This window comes from Chaetodon auriga, chromosome 4 (assembly GCF_051107435.1).
Source record: "Chaetodon auriga isolate fChaAug3 chromosome 4, fChaAug3.hap1, whole genome shotgun sequence".
In the NCBI taxonomy this organism is placed as follows: Eukaryota; Metazoa; Chordata; class Actinopteri; order Chaetodontiformes; family Chaetodontidae; genus Chaetodon; species Chaetodon auriga.
The window spans coordinates 4,860,816-4,877,708 of record NC_135077.1 but is presented as its reverse complement, the minus strand read 5'-3'; the positions used below and the strand labels follow the sequence as shown (position 1 = coordinate 4,877,708).

At 44.0% G+C, this 16,893-nt stretch overlaps 1 protein-coding gene across 5 annotated transcripts in view; it reads left to right on the top strand.

Annotated features, from left to right (window-relative positions):
* septin9b (septin 9b) overlaps positions 1-16,893 on the top strand; it is a 74,250-nt gene that overhangs the window by 40,715 nt on the left and 16,642 nt on the right. For 3 of the 5 annotated variants that reach the window (XM_076728158.1, XM_076728157.1, XM_076728156.1), the window contains exon 3: positions 15,361-15,546. In XM_076728158.1, the coding sequence (XP_076584273.1) occupies positions 15,361-15,546 (186 nt within the window). Of the gene's footprint in view, positions 1-5,112; positions 5,207-14,591; positions 14,686-15,360; positions 15,547-16,893 lie in introns of those variants that run through there. The other 2 variants (XM_076728159.1, XM_076728160.1) reach the window with 2 other exon arrangements.

The window sequence follows — 16,893 nt, the reverse complement described above, 5'->3', positions numbered from 1 at the left end:
CTTGGAGTCACTGTGTTTATTGTTCATCAGGGAAGGCTTTGCCTCCAGGACATCAGAAATAGAGAGTGCATGTTGGGTGTGTGTGTGTGTACAGTGTAGTTAGTTTAGTTCTTGTCCATCTGCAGGATAGTAAAGAACTGAACAGCAGCTGCCACATAGACAAAACTTAGAGGCTGAAAAATAGTGAGAGGCTTTTTTTTCTTGTTAAATCCTACTGGAAGCGAAAAAGGGAAGAGAAAGACAATAGCTGGCAGGAGAGATGACTTCTACTTGCAGCGAGATATACAACAACCACGAGATGGAAACCCTTTGTGAGTATCTGTTTAGTTGTCTTTTATGTCTGTGGGAGAGCTTGACTGTTTTAGACTCTGCAGAGGCAAGAGGGACAACTGGTTTCCATTAAGGCCAATCAAGCTGAGGCACGATGTATCCTATCTTGGATGCACAGAAACATCCCAATGTGCTGGTTGAACATTTCCCCCCCACCACCCTCTTCTTTCTTTGTATTTTATTGCAAACCTCATTGTTTATTTGAAACAAATCTGCTGACTGGACGCTATTCCCACTTGTTTCGTTCTCTTGAGTTGAAACGAGTTCTCGTCTAAGTGTTGCTGTGGTTTGGTTTTAAAGAAGCGTTGCTTTTATGGTCGTTGAGACGGCTACTCAGTCTCTCCATCTTCCTACATCCTTGATGCAGTATTAAGCAGTCCAGCTGGGAAAGCTTTGCCGGCTTAAAACAGAGCAAAAGACACCGTAAGGTGCACACTTCCCTATAAACAAATGCTCTGACCACAAAATCCGGTCAGTTTATCTTCCGTGAGGCCACTGTTGTAAAAACAGCACAGTTTTACTCTGTAAGTGCAGTAAGAAGCTGATGAAAAGGCAAACACAGGCCTGAGTTATTGTAACCTTGAGGTAAAGTGGGCAAGCCGGGGTTCTAAGGATCAGACCTGGACGAGTCCCGTATTTTACTGTCAACGTGCGAAGTAGCTCAAGATTTATACACAGATTAATCCATCTGTTCTGTTCATGTATGTTCAGTGACTTCAGCCAGAGGGGGGGGGTTGAGTCTTGGAGGCCACTTCAGGGTGTTGAGGGAAACTATCCTCACTCATCACACACATGCTGTCTCCATTTGCACCACAGGGGAGCAGAGCAGCCACAGCAGAAAAACACAACAGGAAGTCTCCAGCAGACCCAGCTATCTTCCCAGTAGATATTCAGGCCAAGCCAGATGTTCTTCCTCTTTCCCCTTCTCCCTCTTGCTCCTTAAGCTTGGTTTAGGCTTCGGCGTCGCGGCGACGCCGTACCTACGGCGTACACCCTACGCCGTCACTGAGCATTCGTAGTTCTGCGTCGAGAGAACGCGTTGCTCCGCAATTCACCGCCAAGCCGCTAGGGGGGTGCGGCTGTGTCTTTGTATGGTTTCAGGGGGCTCTTGCTGCCGCGAAGAGGAGTTGTAGAGGTGGTCGTACTTGCGTACCTCCTCGATAATTCTTTCTTCGGCTTGGTCCAGTTTTTCTTGTAGCTCTCACCACAGAAACTTTGAAAATGGCGGTGTTGTTGTGCTGCGACCATAGGGCTGCGACTGAACCGAAAATTACGTTCTGAACGGACCAATCACAGTCCTCGACGTTCACGTCACTACGCGTCGACGCGACGCGTAGTCAGGATTTTTTGGAGGTGCGCGTCAGGCTACGGCGTAGGGTCCGCGTAGGGGTCTGCGTCGACGGCGTAGGTACGGCGTCGCCGCGACGCAGAAGCCTAAACCAAGCTTTACTCTTCCACGCACCCCCACCCCCACCCCCTCCTCCTACCTCTTCTCTGTTTTCTTTGCCTCCTCTCCCCCTTACTCCCTTAATTCTTCCTTTCTGCCGTTCTTTCAGCAATGCCTCGTTCTGTGAGTCACTGATGCTGCGTACCCGAATAAGGTTGAGCATGTCCCAGTACATAGTGTGTCAAATGCAGTATACCTAAAATTCCAGGATGTCCTACTGCATCCAGTCACGGCAGTATGCAAGCCAGCGTGCTTTTCCAGCTATTCTGACCCACAATTGTCACATTGACTGAGCCGCAGAGAGCAGGGTTCATTCGTAATGCAGCACCCATTCCAAATCGCATACTTTCTCTTTTTGCATCAAATTTCATGCTACAGACTGCAAAGGATGAGCCAGAGGGTCAAAATTCCAGGTTATTGGCGATGTAGCATGCTCCAATTATACACATACAGTACATACTGTGTTAGCAGCTGCAGTACATGCAGTAAAAGTAAAAAGAAAAAGTATGCGATTTGGAATGCAGCCACAGTCACCAGACCCACTGAGTCATGGAGGTGACTCTTAAAATCAGCTCCATATGTGCTCTGCCCTGATTCGATGTCCTTAAGCAATCAGCCTCGATCTCCAGGCCAATCACAGAGCTCCCCAATTTGGCCCATGGCGTGCCAGTCATCACCGCATGTTAGTCTTTACTTACCTCTCCAGCCCACATGAGTTGATGCAACCAAATATTTGGGCCAAAAGGGCCACCATGTTTCAAAAGAAAAAATAATGAAACACAGCAAAAATCCCTTAATTTGAGCTTTGCGGAGCAGCAGTAAGCACATGACTTCACTGCAAAAAGATCTGACTTGACCAACCTGTTGTAATTAAAACATGGAGGGAGATTTTGAATGAGATTATCTCAATGCTACAGCTACTTTCTTATGCTGTTTTCTGAAATGTGTTAGTGCCTGTTCTGGTATGTGTAATGTAAAGCATGCGTACACACAAACAGACATGTTGAATGCCCCCTGCCTCACACAAGCTTTGATTGTTTATTGCTCAAAGCTGCGTTTTAGGCTCTCAGGGCGGCGAATAAAATGATGCGTCTAACATACAGCTGACCTCCTTTGATCTGAGGTTCCCACAAGAGGAAATGGCAACTTCAGACACCGGTGGGTCGTGGGTTACACTGACAACACTGTTTACTGTTTAGTGAGAGATGTATGGAAAATGTTTGCCTTTCTGAAAGGAGATATACAGCGGGAATATGTCAGACTTTTTGCCCATAAAGGATATTCTTGAAGCAGGAAAAACATTTATTTTTTGTCCTTTTTCCACACTGGAGATGAAAGATTCAGGTCTGAGCTCAAGAAAAAACAATTTGCAGAGAGAAAGTCAGCTGCACTGAATCAATAACCACACAAGCTTATCAAATATTGACATGCTAGAGAAGTGATAGTTGAACCAAACCCACAAAATGTTTAAATTATGAGGCTGACAGGTCGTGGATGTCTGTCGCTGTTCATACACAGCACACAGGAGAAATTACTATAAAACACGTTGAGCAGATTATGTGACTTGTCAATTGTGTAAATCAATCTAAATGTAAAAATATTCAGTACTAAATTGAGTCAACTGCATGATTTGTTAATAACATGACCTGTATCACTGGGAGTAAATGGAAACTGATAACGGTAATGAATATGCGCCAGTAGCGTTCAGAACAGATTACCTGATATAAACAGACGCGTTCATGCTTCTGCACATTTACATTCACAGTGAAACCGCAGCCGACTGTGAGCTTCAGCTCCAGCTTTGACAGGAAGGAAGCATTTTCTGCTGAATGTTACGAGACTCTCAGAAAAACTTGAACCATATAAACAAAGGAACAAATTAATCACTCCGTCTTTCCAGTCAGTCAGGATTAAATCCATTTTATGACCAGAATCTTTCTTTAATCATAAAGACTATTCTTAGAAAAAGTCTTTTTGCACGTTAGATGCTTTTCGCAGTCGGCGAGTTGGCTGTGATAGATGTGAATCTCTCTGTTGTGGGTGAACTGGGACACAGGAAGCACACCAGATCAGAACATATTTCCAGAGAACATTTGGGTTTTGGAACCACTTTCATCTGTTTTGCAGTCAATATTGACTTCAGTGGAGCTTGATTCCCTCAAGTTTATTTCATGTGTCTGTAAGCTGAGTGCTAGCAGGTCACCATGGCAAAAGACAAATAGAGAAAGAACAACAGCAGCACAGAGCGTGCAAAGCCATCGATGACTATCAGTGAAGTTCGGCTCTTAGTCAGGAAGTCGTCTCTCTAAAAGGAGTACTCAGATTAATGATAAATGATTAATCATTAATATATGATAATAATTTGATGAGAGGTAGGTGGGAGCTTAGCTTGGCTTAGCGTAAAGAAACACCTCGTGTGGGTCTCTCTAATGGTAAAAGTCAGTCCAGCACATATCTCCTGTAAAACCACAAACTGTCATTAATTAATGAGCTCTAGAGGTAAAACTTGAAAACTTTGGAGAGAGCTAGGCTAGCTGTTTCCCCCTGCTTCCACTCTTTATGCTAAGCTAAGCTAATCACCAGCTGGCCCTAGCCTCATATTCAGTGCACATACATTTTGAGCGTGGCATCAATCTTCTAATGTAACACTCAGCCAGAAAGCCTGGCAAACATTTCAAAGCATCTTTAAAGAAGTTTTTTTCTCGTCTAAACTTAGAAGTGTTCTGTTTTAGTCGTGACTTTAGTCACGAGTCGACCACAGTTTGGAGGGATGTTTTGTGTTTGTCAGAGAGAGAGAGAGAGAGAGAGAGAACGAGAACCCCGGAGGACTGAAGGAGGGAGATGACCAAATGTTTTCAGCACACACACACACACACACACACACACACACACACACACACACATACATAATCCAATACTCAGTAAGTGAAATAAAGCTGTGGGAGGGAGAGAGCAGATGGACACACACACAACAGGGAAGTAAGGATATTGCCTCTTGTCTCTTGCAAACAAACAAGCATGCACACACATTCACCCACTCAAACGCACACACACACACACACACACACACACACACAATAATGAAATGTTCCTGTAGCTTATTTTGCCATAAACACACTCTCCTACTATCTTTATTTTTTTTTCCTTTAGATTAAACAGGACACACACACACACACACACACACACACACACACACACACACACAGTGGTGATTGCACGTGGTCCGAGATGGCCTGCTATGTCCACAATGTTCTCCATTCACTCTCTCTGAATGAGGGGTGTGGCCGCTCGGGATGGCTGTCACATGACCGAGCAGTGGGCGTGGCCAGGGGGAGCAGCAGCAGTCCAGCCTCACCAGCTGGAGCTGTGATTGAGAGAGGAAGAGAGTGAGAGAGGAAGAGGGAGAAGAGAAGGAGAGGAAAGGGTTGGGTGAGTTGTCGATTTTTATGTTTGCCGTGTGCTTTTCTGTCCGACAAGGAGAGCTGCGAATGATTTTGGAGAGAAGAGATAAAGGGGAGAAAACTGGGTGGGAGAGCGGAGCGGAGGGGGGTGAGGATGGATTTGCTCTGAAGCTGTTGGTGTCAAAGTTAGTTTGCCAGGTGTCTCGTGTGCGCTGACGTTTTGAGGTGGAGAGTGTGTTTCTGGCACGAGATCTGTGGAAAACGCCTTAATTCAGCGTGCAGGCCTTCTACTTTCTCATTTCTTTTATTTTTTCCTCTTTTTTTCCCCATTGTTCAGCCAGTTCAGCCATCGTGGAGAGTTTGGGGGGTGATCACTACCACTTCCCCCCCTCCTCCTCCTCACACACTCTCCTCCTCCTCCTCCTCCTCCCCTCTCCTTTTCTTTCTCCCATTGTGTCTTCAGCTCTGGAGCATGCATGAATAATCAATCTGCCATAATGGGACAGAGTGTTGACCAATCAGGATAGCCCCTATTACTCTTTAAGGTCTCAGGTCTCCAGGGCTCTCTCCAGCCATGTTGTCTCCTTTAGCCTCAGCTCTCGTCACATCAGACAGTTTCCAGCCTGACTTTGATCCAGCACAGTGGATTAGCCAGGCACTGATGGAGCCAAGCTGTTTTGACGTGATTTAATTTCGCCAATCCCTCGCGTCCGCTCTCCAGAGAGTTTGTTGCCAAGTTCAGGGAGAGTTGAAGAGTCGAACAGGTCATATTTTCACTTTTAGTTTTGCTCGTCCACAGGGAATTGTAAGAACTCCTCTCTCCTCCAAGCTCTTGTCAGTTGCTTCTGGTGGGAAGAAAATTAGGTTGTGGTTAGTCAGCTGTAATTCTGGACCCTGGAGGACAGCAAAACTTTTCAAGTATCAACTGTCTTCCATGTTTTCAGTGTCTCACGTGGTCTACTTTTACCCAGTTTGCTGCACAGTGGGTGAATAGCTGCTTCTTTGGATGCTGCACCCAGAAAGTGAAGTCGTAGCTGAAGTAACATTCAAAAAAACCCACAAATGTAGCTCTCTGCTCCCTTTGCAGTCTAGTCATTATCAGAGATGTTGACAATATATTTGTCAAGTGATACATTTGACCTGAAACACTGATTAGCTTGGCTCTGCTCTCACGTCACTGTAACCACATCACAACACTACCAGAGCATTCTTGAATTAAGAAATTAATTTGGATTTATTTTCCCACAGTGCTCAGCCTGCGGTGTCTCTGCGCAGGAGCTCTGCAAATTCCTAATGCTGCCTCGTATCTGATTTACATACAGCATTATTACAATAGGCCTCACAATAGGCGCCAGTTCAAGCCACTCAGCCATTGTTTGCCTGTTGCTGATCACATTCGCTTGCTGATGATAAGTAATTCAATCAACCACAGATAAACACTTCCTTCGGATTGTTTGGGACCAGCGGCATGATATAAATTCACACACAAGTTTTTTCTTGCTGTGATTAAAGACCTGATGTCATCATCAGTCCTTTCCTGACAGAGATATCATTTGCATGCGGCCCTGTTTAGAGTTAACCTGCTGGTCCCATCATGTTGGACACTTCAGTGCACTTTGGGCCCGTGTTTTTGACCAAAGAATTCACCCTAAAGGCAGCAGAGCCGAGAGGAGGAGAGGCACGAACATGTTCTACAGTAAACAACCAGACTGTTAGTCTGAAAATATTCTTTCCCACATTACAGTAGGTCTACATAGTCCTCCAGCTAATTGTATCCATGTGTACACAATCTCACATGGTCTTTTTTTCCGGTTCCATCAGCAAGTGAAGAATGTAATTCTTCTTCAGTGCTGCTCTTTTTGGGTTCCCTCATCAGCACACTGAAGTAGAAAATGATGGACTGGCAGTCTTTTTTGTAAAGTACTCAAGTTATTCAAAAGGACTCAAACCTGGCTCGTACTGTGTTATCACTCTAGCTGCTCACAGAGGATGTTTTCTGTTCTACATGTAGGCCGCAGAAAGGAGGAAGTGGGACGTGTCATGTCCTGTCCGAGGTGACAGGTTGTCAGCCTGCCAGCACTGGAGGGGTGGTCCTCTCATCTGCAGCACTGTGGCAGAGCCTCAAAGCATTATGGGTGATCCATCACAGTGTTTTTGATCTGGGATGATAGTGGGAATTTACTGAATGTGGTTACACTAAACACTACATGGTTATTTACATTAGAATCTATTTCCAGCTTGCAAATGTGTTCTTTTATGAAATGGAAGTTCCTGATAATCGCTGTGGTTTTAATTGTACAAATTAGGTTTCTGTGCAGAGGTTTAAAGACGTAGGTCCCTCACACCACGTGCAGAACACTCTTTATGCTTCTGTTTGGTTCACACATTTTCGCATCTCTTGGACTTCTTGGTTTCACACACATGGTTGTAAAGTCAAATGGTGAACCGACGAAGGGAACAAATTAGCAGTAAGTTTTACAGACGATTTACGGGTGTGAAAAGAAGAGCCATCATCAAGTGCAGCTCTGAACACTACGACGCTCCTCATTTCCTTTTATTAAGCATTCTGCAGCATCCAGCACTGAAATATTCGAACCAGCTGGCCACTTTCCCACTTCATACTTGGTGGTTGTGATTTATTGCTGCATTGGCTCTGTTTGTCCTTTACCCTCTACCAGTTCCCCTCCTGCAGCTGTGGATGGGTCTGCGGCCGGACCTTCCTTGTTCCCCTTCTCTGTTTCTCAGAAATGTTTGGGTTGCGGTCAGGTAGCCTACAGTACACTGAGGGCTGCCCAGAGCAGCGGGCTCTTACTATTGTAAGCATCACAATGACTGCCCTGCTGTGCTGGGCTTAGCTTCCTCATTTTCTCAGTCTCTGCTTACAGCTATCGATCCAAACCATGCTCACTCATGTAGTGTTTTCTTGCCCGTCACTGTTTTTGCAGCATTCATCTGACGTCTCATCTCTCCCTGGTCATGCCCTTTACCTCAATGACCCTCCATTTACACTCTTTCTCTCCACCTCCTCTCACTCTTTCAGTCTTTTTGAGGTGTTTAGGGACAGCTCGTTATCTGCACTACCAGAAGTTTCCGTGCACAGAGCTGTATTTCAGCACCATCTGCTTGGCTCCACATTAGGCCAGGGGTCGCGTTCTCAGTGGGCCGACACAAGTGAAAAGGCGGAGAGATGAAGTGGGCCAGTGACATTCCTCAGACCTTTTCTGAAGTGCCGATGTGTGTTTGTGTCAGCTGTAGCCGTCATCGACCTCACCGAACCTCATCGTCTTACATGGCAGAGAGTTGTTTTGGTGAAGAAACACGTCAGGATTTTGAAGCGCCACGTTCCTTTGGTGTCGACGTACGGATGAGGGATCGAGTGAGAGGGATTTCCTCTTGGATGTGGATGATCCTCCTCTATCCTCCCCGCTCCCTTCTGTCGAGTCTGCCTAGTGGCCTGTGCTCCTTTAAAAGCATCATGCCACATCAGGCAAGAGCTAGCAAATGCTTTCAGAGAGATTTAAGAAAGACTTTCTGGAACACACTTTGGAGTTGTGGTTGGCCCAATATCATACCATTACAGGGTGCAGACAATAATATTAACACTTCTTGGAAATGGACTTTGAAGGGAAAATGAAATTGTGTATCACATCCCTCTTGTCAGTTTCAACTCTGACTGCTGTTCCTCTGTCTGGCATGCATGGTCATTATTTTCACTGTTGACCCCGACATGAATACTTTCACACTTCTTGGACCGGTGCGCCTCTGATTGACACAGTTTCAAAGTCTTGCATGCACACCAAAAAGTGATTTCCAGGTCTCAAATGCTAATTGACGTCCAAGTTTATGGGGCTTTTTTGCAAATGCCACTCGAGTCTAGAAGCCTTTCTACCAAAATGTTAACGTAAAAAGAACAAATCAAATGCCTTACTGACATGTCATGGAGGAGTTTATTTTCCAAGCAGCTCTGCTTTTGGCTGATGTCTTATTCTTGAATGGAGCTCTTCCTGTAAAACATACTCTAGCTTTTACCATGTGAGCTTCATCTCTGACAAATGAACTGTGGGTTTAAGCCATCTATATGCTCTGCATAACAGATTGTGTCACAGCTGGGGGTAAGCCACAATTGTCTCACACTGTGCCTGTCTGTATTAGTGCCATTGCTCACTATAAGGAAAATAAGTCATTAGAATAGCACTGAAAATGGGAGTGATGTGTTTAAATTGAAACTGAAATGAGTTGTGACGTGTGTTAATGTGCTTTAGTCGGTGAGACGGTATATTTCTCATTTGAGACTCGCAGCCTTTACCTGTCCGTACCCATAAAACTACTCCATAAAATTTTTTAGATGACATTAAATTGTGCATATGTTAATCCTGTATTCATGTGACACATTTATGACTGTCAGTTAGCTCTTGTGCTGCCTTCTTCTTCCTGGACCCTCCATCCATCTCATCCAGATGGCAGCAGGCATAAAACTTCATGATCTCTTCCTCTTTAGGGGGAGCCACCAAAGGGCCAGTGGAAATGTCATCTCCGGTTTAAAAAAGAGAGAGAAAAATAGGAGGAAAAATAGTGACAGAGAAACACACTTACATAGACACACTCAGGAAGGGGAAATGTGCAGCTGACATGCATCAGGGCTGAGATTCAGGGGATTCGCCTCATGGGAACCACAGCTTTCAGATAGAGACACTGTTTAAGAGCCGTCAGTAACAGTGTGCGAGTGCAAGAACAGACATGATACCTTCTTTTCCCACTGCAGCGACTGGACAGCTAGTGAGCATACACAGACTGAAGGCAGGGAGGGGAAAAACCTGCTCACCTGCAAGCATCTGTATAAGACACAAGCCAACTGTATGTTTCCTTTAAATAATAACAATCAAAATTTGGGTGTCCCACACAAGGATTCTTCAAAAGGTGGTGTTGTTGGCTAGAGGTCACAAGGTTTAATTTCTGGTTAACAACGTCACTCATGGTCCACTCGACTGAAAATAACATTGAGGCGAGCCTTGTTTGTGATTGAGGCTCGGCCATAGTGTGAAGTTTGATAGATTTCCTCAAAAATTAAGTGAAAAAAATAATCTACTTTGTCAAAGTTAAAAGACTGAATCTCCATTCGATTACTGATTTAGCCTTCTGATGTGTCTCACTGCATCAAAGTTCAATCCCACGTACCCGCTGCAGAGAAGAGGATCAGTTAATTATTGTTGAAGTTTCATAGCATCTGCAGCCTGCCTATATTATGCGCAATAAAACGTTGTTGAATTGTTTGCATCCAGAATTAAAGAAACGATGGCCAGCTATAAAATCCTCCCACACAGACCAGCTCTTTATGCAGAGCGTCAGTCATCAACCACAGCATTTAAACAGTTTGGCTCATCTGCACTAATTACATGTTGTGCACGCTATGAATCATTTTACTGATTTCTGTTAGCCTCCTTCACCCCCTGTCTTCTTTCGCTTTCTGCAGGATATTTACAATACCAATACTGTCAGGGCTACAGTTAAAACAGTAACATACCTACTTTCTCATACAATTTGAAGCAGTACTGAAAAGTGGCTCTTGTGGATCGAAAGAAACTGAATTGCCTTGGTTTTTAGGAGTCTTCTCAAGAAGACAATGGAGGCTTTGTTTCTGGTATTGGCACGTTCAAGTTTCACTCAGTGAATATTAAATGTAGGGTTGGATGTGATGTGCCTGATGGGATTTTAATGAAGGGCTTGAGAGGGGAGTGTTGAGTTATGTGTGAGCCTTGAGTGGGAAGGAGATTCTCTGTTGCAGCTACACAGAAACTTGTATCTGCTGGAAGGGGAACAGTCTGTGTTAGTTTTCCAGGAGGGTTAGATTACAGGTCAGATTAAAGGAGGAACAAAGTGGGTTTGATGCTTCAGGATGGTGGTTACTGAAATCTGTCAGCTAAGTGTTTACATGTTACATACTTTTTGGAAAATTAACATGATGTATTTCTTTTCTGTAAAGGTTGAGGCTAGACAAGAATGCTCCCAGAGAGACGTTTTGTGTTTTCTGGTCTCTGCTGATCTATGCTGGCATTCAGGTTTAAGAAAAATGGAAAAAAAAAATAAAAATAAATAAATAATAAAAAAATTCCAGGAAATCTGTTGAGCACTGTCTCACTTCAGGACTGTGCAATTTATCAGTTTTGTCCAGCCAGAAATAATGTAATGGTGACAACTGAGAGGTTTAATGTCATAAGATTTCTGCAGTTTTTTACCTTATCCACACACAATAATGGCACTGATGCACAGTAATAACTTATTTTACCTCGCTATGCACTGGTACTGTACAATACATAGGGCATCATAAGCGATAAGCAAGAAACATATCCCCTTGGAAACTACATAAAGACTAGTAATTCATTAAAGGAGGGCTCAGGTGACTTTAGTATTGCACCCCCATAATGTTTGAGGGCTTATGAGAGAGTTTTTGAAAAAGTTGGGCAGAAATTGAAGCAGAAGCAGCTGACATATCCCAACTTTTAGTGCTTCATGATTCAAAAACACTGGATCCTACAAATCCCATAATGGTGATAGCATTTTTCATTTTATCCTCCCTCCCTGGTAAAATGTCCACATCTTTCAAACTCCATAGACTGAATTAACCCTGATTTGACAAAGCTCCCTCCAGAGCCACAGAATACATCATACAACTGTTTGGTCAAGCTGAGTCGTGCTCCTCGTGACGAGTTAGCTGACATTCATGTGTAAAAATGGTGAAGTAACCCTGTGGCTTTGAAGTTTTCTGGTGCGGATGTAAATGCTGTGGTTTTTTCTGCTGTGAGGCCCTAAATGACAAACAGGAAACCAAACAACTGCCACAGTGTAGATAAAACCTGCGACAGAAGCTTATTTTTCATTGAGTGATATATGAGTGAAATACAGCACTTTGAAATACAGGAAGTTCTCACCAATAAGACAACACACTGCAGATCATGAGCAAACAACGTGATGCATATTTAATAGCCACTGATGAAACCTGAAATTCAGCTCTAAGTGCCTTCATTTGAAGATAAAGCACTGCAGTCATCTCTTTGATGGGATCTATCCAGTCATGCAGAGAAAAAACCTGAACTCATCTCCATTCGTTGAGCAAAGCTCTCGGATCAGCTAATCCTAAAGTGCTGCTTTTGCTCGTCATGAGGCCAAAAAAAAAAAAAAAAAAGAAAAAGAAAAAAAAAAAAAAATCCTCTGCCGGGTGTATTTATTGGAAACGATCTTCTCACATAACATCTGTTTGCACTTAAATAAATCCGTTATCATTTGGAGACTTTGTATCGATGAAGCGAGATTAGATTGGGCCAAATATGTGTTTTCTCACTGAGGGGTCAGTTGAGGATCACTGATGCACCTGTTTGGCCCTCTGCACAGGTCTGATTCCCATATTTTTCATTTGAATGAACTGTGCACCCCACTGGCTCGCTGTGGCTTATTTTGGCTTCAGTTAGATAAAACAAAGCTCTTTGAAGGAATTCTGTTCCAGTGAGATCTGACACATTGTTCTATTTTGATGCATCCGCTGGATCCGTCTCGCTTGAGAACAGTTTGCATTCAATGGCTGAGCCACTGCGTCCTGATCTGAGTCATACTGTATGTGGCTTCTCATTTGTAATGAGTTTACTCATCCAGAAAAGGTTATCAACGCTTTCTTTGTGGAACATCGAACGCAGATCTGACTCATGAAGAGACCCTTTAGAGGCTGATGTCGATGCAAATGACGGAGCTGTCAATCATCGCACATCGTTTTGTTCTTCGTCTTCCACTTGTTTGTGTTCACGTGTTTGCCGCATTTGCCAGTTCTTGTTACCACGCCTGTGTGCTTGCCTCTGCAAGTGTCACTGTTTGCCTATTCTTAGAGAGCAGCCATGTAAGCCAGCACATGGCCCAGAGCTGGCATGGTCACGGTGCCCAGGAGGCAGTTTGGCTGCAGACCTGGAGCATGTCATTAGAGCTAATCTGCATTCTGTCACTCAAAAGGCCACTGATGCAATCGGCTTCAGTGCAGCAGAGTTCAGGGCAGGTTTAGCCAAATGACGCTCTGTGACACTATGCAAACATTTGCAAATACGTCTCACAGACTAAAGATAAATCGATCCAAATGCCTCAGGATTATCGTATCCCTTGCAAGACGTTGCGTTTCTGTGTTTGGTTTCTTGCGGCCAACGATGCAGCACTAAATCATCTCCAGTCCACTGTGATGGGGTATTAACAGGAGGCTCACATTACAGCTTGGATTGAACTGTACCTCTTTTTTACTGATAAAATGAATGCCCTGGCATAAAGGGGAAATTGCCTCTCTGGTTGTACAAATCATTGTGCGAAAATAAAACCTGGTATCATATACTGACTGATAGTGGGCCCAGGGGAGTGGATTTTTCTTATTTTCCCAAAATTTTCACAGTGGATTTCCTGAGTTTTAGCCAAACCGCATGTGGTATCACAGCACACTTAATCAGTTAACCATTAGACTGCCTGACAATTGATAGTTGGACAGGCTGTCGGATACTTTGGAGACTGCTGGAGGTGTGGTACCGTTTCCCATGGTCCAGACTCATCAAAACCCCTGTGACTTTGGACTTTCAAGGTGTGCAGAAGGGTGAAAGTGTGATGTAAAGTGCGCATGTGTGATGCAGTAAAGGCTGTGATCATAGTGTACATGCTGACTCTTTCACATGGTTTAATTAAGGTGGCTACATTGAGTCGTTTGAGCCGCACCATCAACTTTCAGCCTCCCTCAGTGTGTAAATGTGTGTTTGTGCTCTCTGTGAGACGGGTCCCAGTTGAGCCCTTAAATTAAAAGCACCCACGTTACAAGTGCTGCACAAAGTGGTTATTAGCAGCACTTTTCCCAGGACGAAGTCGCAGAGAGCAAAGGAAGGGCTTTTTCTTCTTGTGGAAAGTCTGTACTTCATACTTGTAGTGAGCTCTCATGTCTTTACCAACCTCCTCCACTGTCACCTGTGTCTCCATCTGACTGTTTCTGTCTCCTGTGAGGGCACAGGAAGGCGAAACTCAGAGGAGGAAACGTAGATACCAGAAAATGTTCCACTGTTGGTTGTGCTTCATGGCCAGCAGGCACAGAGTTGTGAACATGTGTTAGAGGCAGGCTGACACCGTGTCATGTCAGACAAGCACAGAAGCCTCTATGTTCTGCTACGTTCTATGTTCTAGCCTTGTATGTTCTGGACCAAAACATTAAAGCTATTCTATACCTGGCCGGATCGTCAGGCTGGCTGTCTGCATTAAGCTTCAGGTATATGTGTCTGTGGTTTGTAGTGTCTGAGACTGCAAACCTCACACAGGCAACACCACAAGTCTCTGGCATCGCACAGGAAATGTTGTCTCCTCCTACATGAAGAAGAGTGTGAGTTCCTGCTGCTGCAAGCACATACTAGCACACTTGGCAGAGTAGATCTGTGTTGTAGTTTGCTCGTTGCAGCGGTGCTTCGGCACAGCCTTCATCTTCTCGCAACTGATCCTCCGTAAAGTGAGGTAAGCCGTGATTTGTATCTGGCAGTTCTTCCTCTCAACTATGTCTGTCCATTTTCTCTTCCTCATTCTTTTATGATTATGAAATACACCCCCATTCTACAGCTGTGCTGCTTCACTTCAGTTACAACTTCCACATCACTTATTTCCGAAAAGTCAGAGTTTCTCTTGTGGGCTGTGCTGCTAACACGAGGCTGTTGCTAGTTGAAATTTATGCAACATTAAGGAGCAGATGTGTGCCTGCTCGCAATGATTCATTGGTTAGTTTTACAGTTGAGAGTATGCGCTGGAGTGAGGACCACTGGGAAAAACAAGAATTCTTTATCAGACCGCTCGGGGAAAGTTTATCTTGTTATTTTATGAGTGCATGCACACCTGCCACATGTGTGCACATGTGTGTCCCTGCTGGGGTTTTTGGCAGATAGTGTAAATGACAGATTATCACCTTTCAGTGTTGTCTTGTATAAAGGCGGGTGCTCATAAATTTTGAGTCGGGTGTATCCTGTTTCACACAGGAAATGAACTGCTCAGATTAGTATCTTCTATGGTCTTGACAATGAACTTCTGCAGTTAATATGACTTCACTTGCATTGGCACCAGAGTCATGCGTGCTCACCCGAACCGAAGGGATCTAAGACATAAATTAACATCTCTTTCTATCTCATCTGCATCTCTCAGGGTCAGAGGTCAATCTGAGCCACAGCAACATGTCTGAGTCTGCCAAGCCCCACCACCCCACCCCACAAGGTAAGGGGGAGAAGCCGCATGGCAGCGACTTCAGCTATGTGGGCATCGATGCCATCCTGGAGCAGATGAGGAGGAAGGCCATGAAGCAGGGCTTCGAGCTCAACATCATGGTTGTTGGTGAGTCTGACATAGGCGTCGCACATTTTAAATTCAGCATTTAATAGAAACAGCCCAAAGGTGTCACTGTTCACCTGCAACTAATAAGAAAAAACAGAAGAATTTCTGCTCTCATGGTCTCCAAGTTGGAAATATTGAGACCATTTGCAGTGTTGTTTTGTGTCGTTAACCTCGTCTCCCACAAATTACATTCATATGCTGCTAATTTGCAATAACAATTTACTGGCAACATTTGGTGCCATTGCCAGAAGCAGCATCACGATAGCACAGTGAGAACTAGCGGGACGTCAAAGTGGATGAGGCACAAACTTAGCCATGACAACCATTTCCCCTTACCTTAACCAAGTGGTTTTACATGCCTGAACTTTACCAAGACTTAATTATGCTTTAGCTGCCACGAGTAGATATTGTGAGGGCAAATTAAACTGTAAGAAGCTGAAAACCTTTTCTTGCTAATGCTAAATGACTGCATGTAAATACATCTTCTTTTTTATGAGAAAAGGTTGGTATGATGTAAAGATTAGCTCAGCTATTCCCATCCAGTCTGACCTTGAGTATGACATTGATCTTGATTATGCCTTCATGTTAGATTTGGATAAAACTCCTGAAATCTAAACTGACACAGATGTATCCAAGAGGACTCCAGGCTGCAATTGTTGCCAAATGTCAACAGTTATTGACTCAGTACTGAATTCAGCAAAAAAAAAAAAAGAAAAGAAAAAGAAAAGAAAAAGACAAAAGACCAGATGCTTAAAACATTTTCAATTTAGGCAGCAACAACACAAATGCAGCAAAGCATTTGCTGCTACAGTAGGTCTCCAGCTAGAATAAATAGCGTACAGTCCAAACTTGTCATTGTCACAGAAAACAGGATAGAAAACCGAAAACAGTGTTTTTCGTGTAAATTCTCTCTTTATCATGAAACTTCTCCTCCGTCGACCTTTGATGCCCCGTTATAAAATGCAAAGAAATAAAAGCTGTATGTGTCACTACTGCACGACACATCTTTGATCCATTTTAGACATGACGCAGGTAGTTGACTGGACTTTCCAGCACGAGTGGCAGGATTGAGGACACATTACCCACATTTGAGTCTTTTTACTCTTTTAGTTTTGAATGTTTGCTCCTACAGAAGCTGCCGGCTTAAATCTGAGCTAAAACAGAATGCTGAGTGTCTCTTGTGTTACAGGTTTTCTTTTTATTTCCTACATTTCTGCTTTATAGGTTTGTATTTGAGGTGTATGTAACAAACAAACACACACACACACGCACACACGCTTGAGTGGATAAAAGGAGGCTGTCAGGCTGGGAAAGTGGCATAATGATGGCAATTACTCTGACAAGCTG